The sequence below is a fragment of the Clarias gariepinus genome, chromosome 13 (genome assembly GCF_024256425.1).
Source record: "Clarias gariepinus isolate MV-2021 ecotype Netherlands chromosome 13, CGAR_prim_01v2, whole genome shotgun sequence".
NCBI lineage: Eukaryota > Metazoa > Chordata > Actinopteri > Siluriformes > Clariidae > Clarias > Clarias gariepinus.
The window spans coordinates 29,026,927-29,041,449 of NC_071112.1; the positions used below are offsets into that span (position 1 = coordinate 29,026,927).

At 38.8% G+C, this 14,523-nt stretch overlaps 3 protein-coding genes across 5 annotated transcripts in view; 1 reads left to right on the forward strand and 2 right to left on the reverse strand.

Annotated features, from left to right (window-relative positions):
• The window catches only part of adck1 (aarF domain containing kinase 1), a 164,655-nt gene extending 161,944 nt beyond the window's left edge, over window positions 1–2,711 (reverse strand). The window contains exons 1-3 of one of the 3 annotated variants that reach the window (XM_053509392.1): window positions 2,600–2,711; window positions 2,323–2,503; window positions 1,016–1,159 (exon numbers count right to left, since the gene is read on the reverse strand). In XM_053509392.1, coding sequence (XP_053365367.1) covers window positions 1,016–1,147 — 132 coding nt within the window. In that variant the 5' untranslated portion in view covers window positions 1,148–1,159; window positions 2,323–2,503; window positions 2,600–2,711. Of the gene's footprint in view, window positions 1–1,015; window positions 1,160–2,055; window positions 2,103–2,322; window positions 2,579–2,599 lie in introns of those variants that run through there. The other 2 variants (XM_053509393.1, XM_053509394.1) reach the window with 2 other exon arrangements.
• A 2,670-nt stretch (window positions 2,712–5,381) lies between these two features.
• Window positions 5,382–7,733, reverse strand: slirp (SRA stem-loop interacting RNA binding protein). Its single transcript, XM_053510242.1, has 4 exons — window positions 7,629–7,733; window positions 6,926–6,984; window positions 6,724–6,831; window positions 5,382–5,577 (listed from the first exon to the last, which is right to left on the reverse strand). The coding sequence occupies exons 1-4, from the start codon at window positions 7,693–7,695 to the stop codon at window positions 5,509–5,511; spliced, it is 303 nt and encodes a 100-aa protein (XP_053366217.1). The 5' UTR covers window positions 7,696–7,733; the 3' UTR covers window positions 5,382–5,508.
• Window positions 7,734–7,945: 212 nt separating this feature from the next.
• alkbh1 (alkB homolog 1, histone H2A dioxygenase) lies at window positions 7,946–13,789 on the forward strand. Its single transcript, XM_053510087.1, has 6 exons — window positions 7,946–8,086; window positions 9,874–9,982; window positions 10,230–10,392; window positions 11,461–11,545; window positions 12,529–12,722; window positions 12,801–13,789. The coding sequence occupies exons 1-6, from the start codon at window positions 7,946–7,948 to the stop codon at window positions 13,225–13,227; spliced, it is 1,119 nt and encodes a 372-aa protein (XP_053366062.1). The 3' UTR covers window positions 13,228–13,789.
• The last annotated feature ends 734 nt before the right edge of the window (window positions 13,790–14,523 follow it).

Consider the following 14,523-nt stretch of genomic DNA (forward strand, 5'->3'; position numbering starts at 1 on the left):
TCTTGCCACCCCCAGTGTAATTAAGCTATTCATTTTTCACTATTCACTTAGTTTTTGAGTCCCTGCTGAACCTCTATTAGTGCTACAGAGTTACCTTTTGTAAGTTTCTTAGTCTTTTTTGGCTCTTTTTTGTCCTGCCTGGTTTCTCCCCTCATAATAAATCTACTCTAACTGTGCTTTCAGCTGGATCCAAAACTAACATCTCTGTGGCTCTGTGATAAACTCCTCAGCCATCACCCCGGAGACGCAAGTTCTAGCCCAGAGCCTGAGACAAGCGAATTGCAAAATTCCCCCCTTGAAAGTTGAGTCCTTGAACATTTTATACTTTGGCTTTACAAGTGAATTAAATAATTAAATTATGAATAATTAAATGTAGTTTTTCTCAAATCAAGAGCAGCATCTAAACAATACAAACTAACTTCAAATACAAGAGTTTAATATTAAACTTTTTTTTTTCCTAAACAAACATTTGCAGCTTTTGGCACACGCCCTCATCTAGAGCGACTTACATTTTTATCTTATTGTCTATCTGAGTAGTTAAGGGTTAAGGGCTTTGCTCGAGGGTCCAACAGTGACAGTTTGGTGGTGGTGAGGTTTGAACCTGTGACCTTCCGATCACTAGACCAACACCTTCACCCCTGATCTATCCCTACCACAAGGGGTGCCAATGTATGAATAATTTAGAGCGCCACCTGTAGGATTATAAAGAGTAGGTTTTGGGACTAATTCCCTCACGAGTTTGTAGGAAAAGGCTGGTAGAAGCCATAAAGACGTGTTTCTGTTGCACCACTCAATCAATTATATTTACGAGGCAAATCAGCACATCGCCAATCAAGCTAAAAACCAGCTACCTTTATTATAAATATATAATTACAAATTTATATATATATATATATATATATATATATATTGGACTCAGTGTTGTGATACATGAATCGAAATACAAAAGAATCGCAGTACGTAACTGAATAAAAAAATTTTCCCCATCTCTAATATTTAGCATGATTTATTTTACCGTAGCAGCCGCTCGGCTAAATCTGACGACGCTGAGGTCATTGAGGTCAACTTTCTGAGAGTAAAGGTAGAATCCAGACGAGGCGATGAGCGCAGTGGCGGCAGATGAGACTTTCAGCAGTCGGACGGCCATGTGAGGGAGTTACTGCAACAACCGACAAAAAGAATAATAATTAACAATAACTGACCACTCTGTAAAACAAATGTCCTAGACTCACAGCATATTTATTTGAAAATATTTTCTGGCAAATAACAAATTAGTTTATAATGATCGTGTTCTACTGAAATGTGGAATCTGACGGTCTGAGTGTGTGGAGTAATTTCCTTGATAGATGCTGGCTTTCTGTTTTTGACCTACACACACACACACCTGTGACCACATTACATTCATTAAAAATTCATTCCCTGATTTAGAGACCCTTTCCAGGTAGAACTCCGGTTAGACTAGTTGAATACTAACACTGTACTTACTGTTCAAGAACTACTAAAATACTAAACGGAAAAACTGTTTACTGCAGACTTTATTAACAATATATTAAAGGTTTTATTATGCTGGATTCTCTAACACTTTATCCTGTATTCAGGGTCATGGAAGGCCTGGAGCCTATCCCAGGGTGCTTATGGCACGAGGCAGGGGGTACACCCTGAGCAGGGTGCCAATTCATCGAAGGGCACACACTCATTCCCATGCTATGGGCAATTTGGAAATGCCAGTTAACCTTCTGCAGGTCTTTGGACTGTGGGAGGAAACCAGCGTACCCGGAGGAAACCCACCATGCACACAGAGACGGGAATCGAACCTGGACGCTGGAGGTGCAAGGCGACAGTGCTAAGCACTACACCACCGTGCACATTAAACCTCACTTAACCTTAATTTATGATTCCTCTTGGCACCGGCCGCTATAAAAACCACTGACACAAAAAAGTTTTAAAGTATGGAATCACCGTAGATAAGAGACATATTAAATATTTGTTTTAAATTGACAAAAAGATATTAATCGTCTATAACGATGAACTATGATGAGATGTTTGTCTGTTTACCATGTGAATAAGAAAGGAGTCTCCAGTGCAAGATTTCAGGCAACAGTCTGTAACATCCAGTTTAAAATTTTTACTCTTTCTGGTTTCTCGTTAACATGCAAGTTGTGTTTCTTGTCTTCTTTTTTTTTTTAGGAATTTGAAAGGAACATTTTATGAAGCTGTTATAATGCACATGAGAACAAAAACAAACTCCTTGTTTTTGACGTTACACAACATATTATTGTGGTTATTTAATACATGCTACATTATCTGTAATCACTGTGATACCTGAGAGAGAATAAACAGAAACTTCAGGAGCTAATGCTAGTGGGAAACCATCAGGCAGTGAGCCTGCACTTCACCCCAGTATGAGCAGCACAGTGGACCAGAGCTCACAGCTTCATCGGATAAAAAGACGGTCGGACCACAAACTCGTCAGCCACAGACGCTGCCGCAGTCCAGTCTGGTTCTGTAAGTGTAAATTATGATTTTTAGGTCATCGGAAATCCTTTTACTTCTTGGTTATACACCTTTATCTGGTCTGCACGCGCTGTCATTCACTCACCGGTGTGTTATTGTGTCCTTCCGCATTCGTCACGCGCAGGGCATCATGGGAGTTGAAGTGTGTTCGGTCCCTGCTAGCCTAGTTAGCTAATACTGAAACAGGTTAGGGTTTTACCTCAGGTGTCAATGTCACACTGTAACCACAATAACCAAAAAGACACTTATATTAATGTTTGTCCTGAAAAACACTTAAACAAACATATTACTGATAACTTACACTGCTGTAAAAAGTATTTGTACCCTGTTTGTTACACAAAAATAACCCAAGTAAAATGATTTAAATGATTGCATTCATAAAAGGGAAAAAAGAAGCCCAAACCTCCCGGACTCGGAGTAAAAAAAGTCACTCTGGTCAGTGTCTGCCAAATGCCTCAATGTAAATGTAATTGTAAAAGTAATCGCCCCCAAACCTAACAACTGGTTGTGCCACGCTTGGCGGTAACCGGGGATGAGTCTTTCATAAGTTTTGGGGCATAAACGGCCTGTTTCAGGATCTCAGTCGGATTTACAGTGGTACCTTAGCATACTGTACGAATTTAATCCGTTGTGGAGGCGAGTTCTTAAGGCAAAATTTTGTATTGTGAAACACATTTTCCACTAAAAACTATCAAAACATTTAGAAAAGACATGTAAATAAAGTAAAATAAAAAATACACATTAAACCTTCCTTAATTTATGATTCCTCTTGGCACCGGCTGCTTTAAAAGCCAAACTGAAAGTGGCTTCCTTTTCTTCATGCAACTGTCCTTGCTAACATTCTTGGGACCTTTTGTACAAAATGCAAAAAAATAATAATAATAAAAATAAACTTACTTTACTTGGCTTTTCAAACAAGATTTAAATGGCTCCCAGACGTACACGCGTAAACTTCTATTCAGTTGCTCATATGCCAAAAATGCTTCACATGCAGTTGCAAAATTGCAAAATTTCAGTTCTTAAAATTCGTGAGGGGGGCGTTCCTATGCAGGGGTACCAATGTAAGCAAAAACTTTGACTAGGTAATTTCAAAACCTTATTTTTATTTATTTTATTTATTTTAAGCATTCGGAGATGGACTTGCTGGTGTGTTTTAGATCATCGTCCTGCTACATAACTCAAGTGTGCTTAGAACTGAAGACAAAAACTGATAGCCGGACATTCTTCTTCAGGATTTTCTGATAAATTCATGGTTCTATCAATTATGGCAATCACACTACTACCACCATGTTTGACTGTTGATATGTTCTTTTTATGAAATACTGTTAGTTATATGCCAGACACACCTTTTAAAAAGTTACATTTCTGTTTCATCAGTCAGTAGGATATTTGCCCAAAAGGCTAGGGAATAATCAAGATATTGTTTGGGCAAATGTGAGAAGTCTTTGTATTCTTTTTGAACTCTCCCATGGAGGCCATTTTTGCCCCAGTCTCTTTCTTATTATTGAATCATGAACACTGACCATAACTGAGGCAAGTAAGGCCTGCAGTTTTTTAATGTTGTTCCGGGTTCTTTTATGAGCTCCAACATGAGACGCCATTTTGCTCTTGAAATAATTTTGGTAGCCTGTTCCAATATTTTTCAGTTTATGGATCTTACTGTGGTTTGCAGGAGTCCCAAAGCCTTAGACCCCTGTCTAACCTATGCAGATTGACTCATGGTAAGATGCGGTGTTAGGCATCGTGAACACCGATGGGAAGTTCTGGGAAGTTCTGCAAGGTCTGTGAGCTTCCTTGAGCTCAAAAAATGAAACGTTAAATTTTTCATGCAGAAGATGGAAACATAATCACCAAAATTTGCAGTGAATCATGATGAACCGTACTTATGGCCACCGCACGAAACAACGTAAGTGAGATAGGGGTATTAGAAATTAGAGCTATTAGAGCTTTGTAACCCTTTCCAGACAGATATGTCAATTACTTAATTTCTCATCTGTTCTTGAAGTTCTTTAGATTTTGTTTTAGATCTTTCACATGTTCATGTGGAGCGTTCAACATACAATATAATATAAAAAGCACTATAGTACCTTTAGTACAAATGTTGTTATACATGTTTATCATGACTACAATTTTATGTACAAAAGCATTCACTATTTATAACACTAAACTTAAAAATAAATAAATACCATTGCAGAAGAATAGTTGCATTCCTGTAAAGAAAGCAACAAATTACATGACAAATCAGTGTTTAGATGAGAAAAAAAATAATAATAAAGGCTGCTCTAATTCTCAAGCTGTTTTACTTTCGGTGCTGTGCAAACGTCTTGGGAACTTTTAAAATAAAAAAAGCCATAACCAAAGATACATTTAAAAACATTTCTTAGTAATAAAGAGTAATAAAGGCAGTATTTAGTGTGAAACCAATTTGCTTTAAAATAAGAGTTATATTCAGATGTATGCAGTTTTATAAGTAAACCAGCTGGTAGGTTTTACTGAGCATGCTGGAGAATATGCTGATCAGCCAGAGCCTCTTGCTCCTATCTTAATGCAAAATACTAACCCTAGGACCCTACATGAGGTTTATTGTTTCCATCTGAACACTGGTCTGTAATGTAATATGTTGCTTTCTTTCCATACATGCAAATATTCTTTTGTAGTGTTAAATATTACGTTCTAAGGTATGTGTGAAATGCATACATGATAAACATACATACAATTTGTACTACAGATAATATTATGTATAAGACTTTTGCACAGCACTGAATAAGACAAATAATCGAATTTTAAGGGTTTCTAAGAAGTCATTTTCTAGTATAAAGCTATGGCAGCATGTAACGCTCATTTTTGTTTCAGCATACAGCCACACATTCTGGGTCAACAGCACATTTATTGTAAAGTTGCAAAGTCACCTTTCCACAAAGACATAGACATAAGTTACAGATTTGTAAGACAAGACAAAAAAAAATCTTCACATTACAGAGTCAACATTATTGTTCAGCTTTCGTCTGCTTCTTTATTTGTCTTTTTCCCCAAAAATGGTCGTCTGTTTTTTTGTACTTGGAGCTGCATTGAAAGAAAAAAGAAAATCAATACATATACAAAAATATCCATTTACATACAAGCAGTAAATTCCATATTTTGGTGGTAAATCACTCATAAGCTCTTACACAAGAAATATGGTGCATAAAGGGATTTCTTGTAAGTCAACTTAAAAGAGTTGAAAAATCACTCAAACAAACCAGCATCATACTAATGAATATACAAGGAGAATTTAATGACTTGTGATTGACTTTCTGGTGAATGAAGACATAAAAGGGATTGACATTGACAGAAGACTTAGTAAATGTTTAATGACCAAGATTATTATTATTTTTTTCTTTTGCAGGACAATGCAACCCAATACTCTCCATCGCCCCACTTGCATGTTACACAAGCTCAGCTGGGAGTGATTGCCACATCCCCTGTACAGTCCTGACCTCGCTCCAAGCCATTTCTCTATGTTTGGAAAAGCCAAGCAGGCAGTCGATCATGGTTCTGGCATATGGAGAAAACTTTCTCCCTTGATGGTATCTAAGCACCAGTAAATTGCTGGGATAAGTGCACTAGTGTAGCCGGGGATTATAATGAGAAATAAAGGGAGTTTTTGCACAACCAACAGTCCCGGTTTGACTTAAACACCCCTTATATGTTGTTTGTGCTACAGGTTTTACTCAAAGAAATGCCTTCACTCAGTGTTCCTAGATGAAATGCAAATATTTTCTGTAAAACAACGTAAATTTGTGTTGTTTGATAATGTAATTCCATACGATTCAAAGGGAACAGATTATAGTTCAAGAGAGTTAACTCGCACATGGACGATAACACTGCTGCTGGCACACACATCACTTTATTCCATACCTGATGTTCCATGCTGCACACCCTGTTTAACTTGTATATTTAATTCATACATTATATTTTTCTTATAGAACTTTTGTAAGTTGTATATTGAAAATTTGTACACTTACCCCATTTTTTTTTTTATTTTACATTTGTCTCAGTGCAATTTTTCTCTATTGCAGTAAAATCCTTCTATGTATCTTTCCACTCTATCGTACTTTTTTTTTTAGGTCATAAACGGTCATATAATAATTTCATCGCATATCATATGCATCGTCATGTATGTGACAAACAACATTTAAACTTGGTTATTTCTGAGACTACAGTACGTACCCTGCTTCCTTCCATAATGTGAGGCTCTTTCTGAAGTGCGTTCTGCAGTCCTTCCTCTGATGAATAGCCGACCCAGCAAAAGCCCCTATGAAAGCCTGTCTCTTTGTCCTGGTAATAAAAGCAATTCATGGCGATGTCACATACACCATCATAAAAAATACAAATATTTTGTTAATAACTAAAAATATGACAATACACTTACGAAGACCAGGAGGCATTTCTTCACTTGGCCGAATTGCCCAAAATAATCTTTTATTTCCTCTAAAAGAAAGAAAAACAAAAATATAAATAAATCAAACAGCTATAAGCAAGTTACATCTGTAACAGAAATCAAGGAGACTCTAAAGACCCGCAAATCCCGCCCCTTTATCGCCATTGGAGAATTTCTGTCTGTTAGCCAATCAGCACACAGCTCGTGTTTAGCAGGCACATGGCCTGTTCATTTAGTCGACTCTGAGTCCGATTCAAATCTTTGGGAGTCGAATTCACGCACTACACATTAATTTACCCAGCAATTAAAAAAAAGTGAAACACCCAATGAGCTCTTAAAACTCAAACCACATACATCTTATATAAAATTAAAATCAACTTAGTTCTTCGCACTGAATCGAATTCAATTCTTCAGAGTCGACTCTCAGATCTACAGAATCGACTCACGCGAAATATTTGTATGCTTATATATTAGATCTTCTGCATTTCTATTTTGAATAAACGCATTAACTAGTTTCGAAGTTAATTGGGTATACACTGATATACACTGAATGCTTTGAAACACAAATTTTGATTTCCTTTAAAAACAGCAACTGAATCAATTGGTTGTATTTTTAGCCATAATAAAACATTATAAATCATACACAGATCGAATAAAGCACAATCTCTCAGCAGTATGTGTGTTAACCGCTTACTTGTTGCGACAGTCCAGGGGACTTTTGAGACAAACAGCTCGAACACCTTCTTGCTGGAAGCCGCCATGTCTCGTCCTTGTGGAGGGGAGAAGGTGTTTGCCGGCGCTCAAGATCACGTGACATGCTTGCTTTAAAAAAAAAAAAAAAAAAAAAAAACTTTTTCTAAAACCAGCGTTTAGTAGATAACCTTAAATAAAAATTGAAACAAATATAAAATCACATTATGTAAGTTCTAAAATTAATTATATTTATATTTTGCGATTATTTCCTTTTTTCTCCGTTTTGACGTCATGAGATGAAAGTTCATAGGTCAAATTATGTCAGCCAAGATGGCGGCTTCCATGGTGGAGCAAGGGGAGGATGCGTTTAGAACGCTTTTTAAGTTTTATAAACGGAGAAATCCGCCTCCGGATTTTAGTGAAGTCATTGACTTTTCGAAGAAAGTCGGAAACGACATGGTGAGTCGTTTATTACTCCGTTGAAGAGGTATTAGCATGGTGCACGTGCCTCGCGCATGCGCATTCCAAGCGTCGGCTTGTTTTCATGATGCAGTGAAGTTCAGTGAAGAAAAGGAGATTTCTCTGCGCATTTCTTTTTGTTCTTTAAAGATTATTTAATCTATCTTGGTGGTCTGATTGTGGAATAGTCTAACATAAATATTGTGTGTGTTTTGTTATTTGTGAAATAAAACTGTCATGTTTTAGCCAAAGTTGTTAATCTCTCTATGGGATCACATTGTGAAGTGTTTGATTTAATGTGAGCAATGTGACTGTCATTACACCACTTCACCTATTAAAGAACAAAACCTGATCACTAATAAACATTCATAGTTATGTTTAATATTGCGAAATGTCCATGAAACAAGTCGCTTCTTATTCGCACTTGAAATGTAGCAGCTGTGAATATGAGGTGGTATCCAAAAAAAAAAGTTTCAAGACCAGTTTTGTTACATGCTTACAGATGGCAGCACAAGGCTGCAAACACAGTCACAGGGAGCACCGACCTTCATAAGTCTGTGTGCCAAAAGACATCGTTCTGTGTACATCGGGAACGGCGCTACTGGTGCTATTCTGACCACGTGCATTACCACGTCTGCTATTTCATCAGGAACAGCATGTTAGAAGAAAGAGCGAGTGTAAAATTCTGCATGAATATGGACAACTCTGCCACAGAGTCGTTTGTCTTGATTCGGAAAGTTTGTGTTGATGTTTTAATGTGTGTTCGAGGTGTTTTGAGTGGCATGCGCACTTCAAGAGTCGAGAACATCACTGCAAGACGTCGAGCGATCAGGAAGACCTTCAACAAGAGCAACCCTTGAAGAAATGTCGAAATCATTCGGCAAATTGTGCATGATGATTGTTAAACAATCCGCAACATTGCTGCCATTATCGGTGTGTCATACAGAACAATCCAGGCGATCCTCGTGTGTGGTTTCAACATGCGCCATGTTGCTGCCAAGTTCGTCCTCAGGCTGCCCACCCAGGAGCAGAAGGAACATCACATCAAAGTCTGCCAAGAACTCTGTCAGCGTGTTGTGGATGACCTGTGTGACTAGTAATATTACCAGTGATGAAAATGGGGTAAATGGGTATGACCCTGAGATGCAGTAACAGTCTTCATGCTGGAAGAGCCCATCATCTACACAACCCAAAAAGACAGTCAATAGCGAATTCTTTAATTCAGGTTTTAAGGAGTCTGAGGAAGGACGTATGGTAGAAGCAACCGGATCTGTGATGCACAAATCGTTTTGATAACCCCTTCGTAGTTCTCTTATCAACCTCCTGTTTTTTCTTGAAGTTAATCAGACAAAAGCAAAAATATCAGAGCAATAACTCTTCTATCGAAATCTTTAGTGAACTCTTACTGAGTCTTGCTGGGGACTCCTTTCTTAAACCCCAGTTTACAATCTGACAATGTACAAATTCTTGTAAATGTAAAAAACAGCATTATAAAAAGCTTAAATATAAACCTGTGAACCTTAATACTAGAGGTTACAGCTCCAGCTGCATACATGAGGTTTACCTGCGTCTCCGCCTGCGTGCAGATCCTGACACCGGTGTGCTCCCATTACGTACTAATGAAGAATGCAGTCAACATGCAGAAGTATAAATTAAAAGCTGTTAATCACTTATGACTACCTGTGCAAACTACCTGATTTATATACATAGATATTTTTATTTAATGTTTTACTGCAATTCATCTCCCTGCATGCAAGATAAACCCAAATTCTACTTTGCTTATGCAGGTTTACGCAGCCAAATTAAACCATGGCAGTGTAAACGACGAAGCGGCTTTCAGAGCAGGGCTTCAGCCTGTTAAAGACTGGAGAGCGTTTGGTCTTCAGGGATATCCAGGTATTGAGCTTGCTGATGTTTAAACATCACATGTTCCATGTCTTATGATGGAGAAGATTCTGTGCTGCAAGCAAATCATACACAATAAAACTGCTTGGAAGAAAGATTGGACATCACAATTCGCTGTTATTGAAATTGGTTTTTATTGACTTCTGGACAACCTTAATATTAATAATAATATTTATAATAATACTAATTATAATAATATTTTAAACACAACTACAACAATTTCTTTATCCCCCCCCAGGGTTTATATTTATTTCCAATCCCTTCCTGCCTGGCTCACAGCACCACTGGGTCAAACAGTGTCTGAAAACCTACACACAGAAACCCAACGTGTGTAACCTGGACATGCACATGTCACCTGCCGAGACCGAGAACATCTGGGAGAAGAGCGTAGGCAGCATCCGGTAAATGCACTAAAAAAATAAAAGGAGTCTGCTTGGTAGTTGCTGCAGGAGGATATTTTTTTTCACGTATTCAACATCTGTGTTATACCTAAAACAAACTCAGAATACAAATCTAGAATTGTAAAAAGTAGGAGCGCAAATCAGTTCCATTTTTATTAACCTATAGTTGAATAATCTATTAATCAGTAATTATTAATAGTAACAAAAGGTATATTTTTACATCTGCACATTTTATAGCTCAATAAAATAGACACGCAAAATAAATGGAAGCCAAACAGTTAAAACTAACTTTTTTTTTTTTTAAAGACTGGTGGTATAACAGTCTGTAGTTGATCCGTAATCCGAACGGCTTTTCTCCAAAGGGTTCGTCGCACATGTGGACTGTGAATTAAATATATACAGTTTCACTACCCTCATGCACTCATGCTTGCTCTCTCCTTCATGGTTGCCAGATCACAATCCCAAGAACGAGGGAGCAGCGCCGAAAACCCACGCACTCTAAAAAAACAACAACAACCAGCCAAAAAAATATCACTACTATTTATGCACACACACACCTTTTTTTTCCAGCCAAATATGATAAGCGAACGCCCAGCTCAACTTTGCTCAGTCTGAGAAGATAAATTCCAGTTGGTTATTTCTTTTCCAACAAGACTTTATAATGTTCCTTCAAAAAACCTCCTTTGAGCTACACCTGTGCTGTCTTATGGTGGGTTAATCGATACTTGAGCAACGGGGAATTATTATACCAAACAACCATTATTAGTAAATAAATGCATTTTTAAATGAATCAGTTATTGATTAGTCATTAGCATCCCTAATAAAATGTGGAACTGATTTTGCAAATTTGTCAAATTTACCCTGAATATGTTTTTTACTCTAAGGGTGATTTTTCAGCTCTGTCATTAAAGAATTTGCTTGATGATCGGACAGTCATGAGTTCAAATACCAGCTTAAAATCCCTGTGAGGATATTCATCACCTTACGATACAGTACATACCTGTATGTTTGCAAAATTGAGTCACAGTCTCTCTGAGGGCGCATTACTGTAACTCTTACTCTGTGCAGGAAAAAAGGGCAGCGAGAGCCGAGGACTCTGCTGGAGAAACTCCGCTGGGTGACTCTGGGTTACCATTACAACTGGGACACTAAGGTACTGTTATGTCTGTGAGCTCTAGTTATTTACGTCTGGATTTGGACTTAAACCTGACCTTAACCAAAGAAGTCTTCGTGTGTGTGTGTGTGTGTGAATTGTGGCTCTGACTGTTCCTCAACCTCAACTGCATCACTCAAGCTCATAACTGAGCCTTAAAGCGGGTTGTGGGTGGAGCTAAGATTTTTGAAATATTGCTCACACAGTTATTATTTGTGTTTAATATTTTCCAGCAATTACGTTTTAACAAAGTAAACTTTTTAAAGCTTCTTGACCAGGCAGGTACTAAGGATGCCGTAAAAGAGTCGCCGCGGCTTCTCACCTACACTTTAATATATAAACCATATACATCATCGCGCTCTGAAGTCCTGATCTCCTGATGATATAGTAAACTTTCTTTCTGTTGGAAATCGTCTGATTTATTTCCTATATAACCTGTACATTTCCAGGTCGAGCCGCACTCGGGAGCTCCAAACAGACCAACAGATAAAGTGAACGCGTGTGTGATTTATTATCCCGAGGGAAACCGTGGCCCTTTTTTTCGAAGCCGGCTTCCGTTGGAGACAAGAGGTGCACTCTGTCCTAAATCTGATTAGCATTGTTTCCTCCTTCCAGGACGTTCCGCGCGGAGTCGTAGAGACCCGCTGTCTGGTCTGTCTCGTTTATATGCTAATTACATTTAGGCTTCTGTCCTATTAAATCAATCAGGAGTTGCACTCAGCTTTCATTAACCCTGATCTGGGTTTAATACTGCCAAATCTCTGGCAACAACCTGCGAATTTTAAGCAGCACCTCTGTTTCTTCTCGGTTTTCTTTTCAGTGAGAGACGGAGACTTGCGTTAAAGAGCGCCAACGAAAGATCCCGAACACTACGGAACCCGAAATCTGTGCTGTTTAGATAACAAGCGTATGTTGTAAAGTACAAAGTCATATTCACTTCCTGTTCTCAAAGCAGTACTTGTTTTGTGTGTGTGTGTGTGTAGACCTATTCTCCTGATCACTTCACACCTTTCCCTGAGGATCTCCACTGTCTTTCCCACAAAATAGCAGCAGCTTGCGGTTTTCCAGGCTTTAACGCAGAGGCTGGAATTCTGAACTACTATCGCTCCGATTCCTCTCTTGGGATCCACGTGGACGAATCCGAGCTCGATCACACTCAGCCGCTTCTGTCTTTCAGGTGAGGAGTTTGAGTTCTTAACTTTATGTAATATAAACTCTCGTAATTTGCATCAAGTGCCTTATGCTTTCCTTGCAGTTTCGGGCAGACTTCAGTCTTCTTGTTGGGCGGGACTAGACGTCAGGACCCGCCCACCGCTATGTTCATGCGCAGCGGTGACGTCATGGTGATGTCGGGTTCCAGTCGCCTCCTGTACCACGCTGTCCCCTGCATCGTCCCCGCCCCAGCTGGCCACCCCCTGCCCTCCTGCCTGGACCAGAGTGTGGACAGAAAGGATACGAACAATGGCATCATCCAGAGCGTGTGTGAAAAGGACTGGGACGTGTGTTCTACTTATCTAAAGACATCACGCATAAACATGACAGTGAGGCAGGTCCTAGCTCCAGGGCAGACCTTCCCGGTCACACACTCGGACCCTGATCCAGCGACGGAACACTCTGGACATGGGTATGGCGAGGACGAGGAGGAAACTCAATTGGCTAAGAAGATGAAAAATGATTTATGACCTTGATTTGGGATTTTAAGGGATATTTATGTGATCAAAATTTTGAGTTTTAAAGCTGTACATACAGTATGTGAATAAAACATTATTACAATAGTTTCAGTGTGTGAAAGAAAGCGTGTAGAGAATAATCTCAACTAAGCTGAATGTTTAAGATGGTTATTTGACTGCTGAAGCGGGACGACATGACAAAAATATTACTTTATCACATGTTTATAAAAAGAATATGTAACCTAGTGAAGCTCTGTCTTTTTTCACACTCAAAGAAAAGGTAAACAAAAGTCCCTTTTTAATTTTCCAGTTTTCTCAGTCCATTTCATGATTGAAACCCTGGCCTCCCAGGAACTCCTTTAATGGTCTAAACAGGACTGTAACGTGCAAGTTGGTGAAAAATTGTGTGTACAGTTCCCACACACAGATGCGTTTTACTGCGGCTAAGAGTCTCATCACCGTACTGTGCTTGAAGTCTTTGATGAATGCCAATCGCTATTGTGTCTTTATTCATTAAAAATAATTTCATCACAAGTCCTGTTTTGACTTAAACACCCCTTGTAGCTGCTAGGTAGTGGATATATATGTATGTATACACTATATTGCAGAAAGTATTCACTCCCCTGCCTTCGAATGCCTATGAACTTAAGTTACATTAAATTTTTTATCCATAGGGTTTAATCTGATGTTGGCCCCGCCCCCTTTGCAGCTATAACAGCTTCACCTTGCTTGCTTTGTGCACTGGTGTGCAGTCTTGTTGGGACAGGAAGGGGCCATCCCCAAACTGTTCCCACAAAGATGGGATTTAATTGTCCAAAATATCTTAAAGCATTAAGAGTTATTTTCACTGGAAGTAAGGGGCGGAGAACAGCTCCTAAAAACAACCGCACACCAGTTTCAACATGACTTCACACCAGCGCACAAAGCAAGGTCCATAAAGACATGGATGTGCAAGTTTGGTGTGGAACAACTTGACTGGCCTGCACAGAGTTCTGACTTAGGGGGGAGACTGCGAGCAATCTCGTCCAACATCAGTGTCTGACCTCACTAATGCGCTTCTGAAAGAATAGTTCAAATTCCCATAAATACATTTCTAAACCTTGTGGAAAGCCTTCCCAGAAGAGTTAAAGCTTTTAGAGCTGCAAAGGGGGCAGGGCCAACATCATATTAAACTATATGGATTAAGAATTGGATGTAGTTCATATTCATGTGAATGGCAGGCGAGCGAATACTTTTGGCAATATACTTTACTATTGTTTTTCCATACACAGACACTAAAATCCTGTGACTGTAGCGACATTAACGATG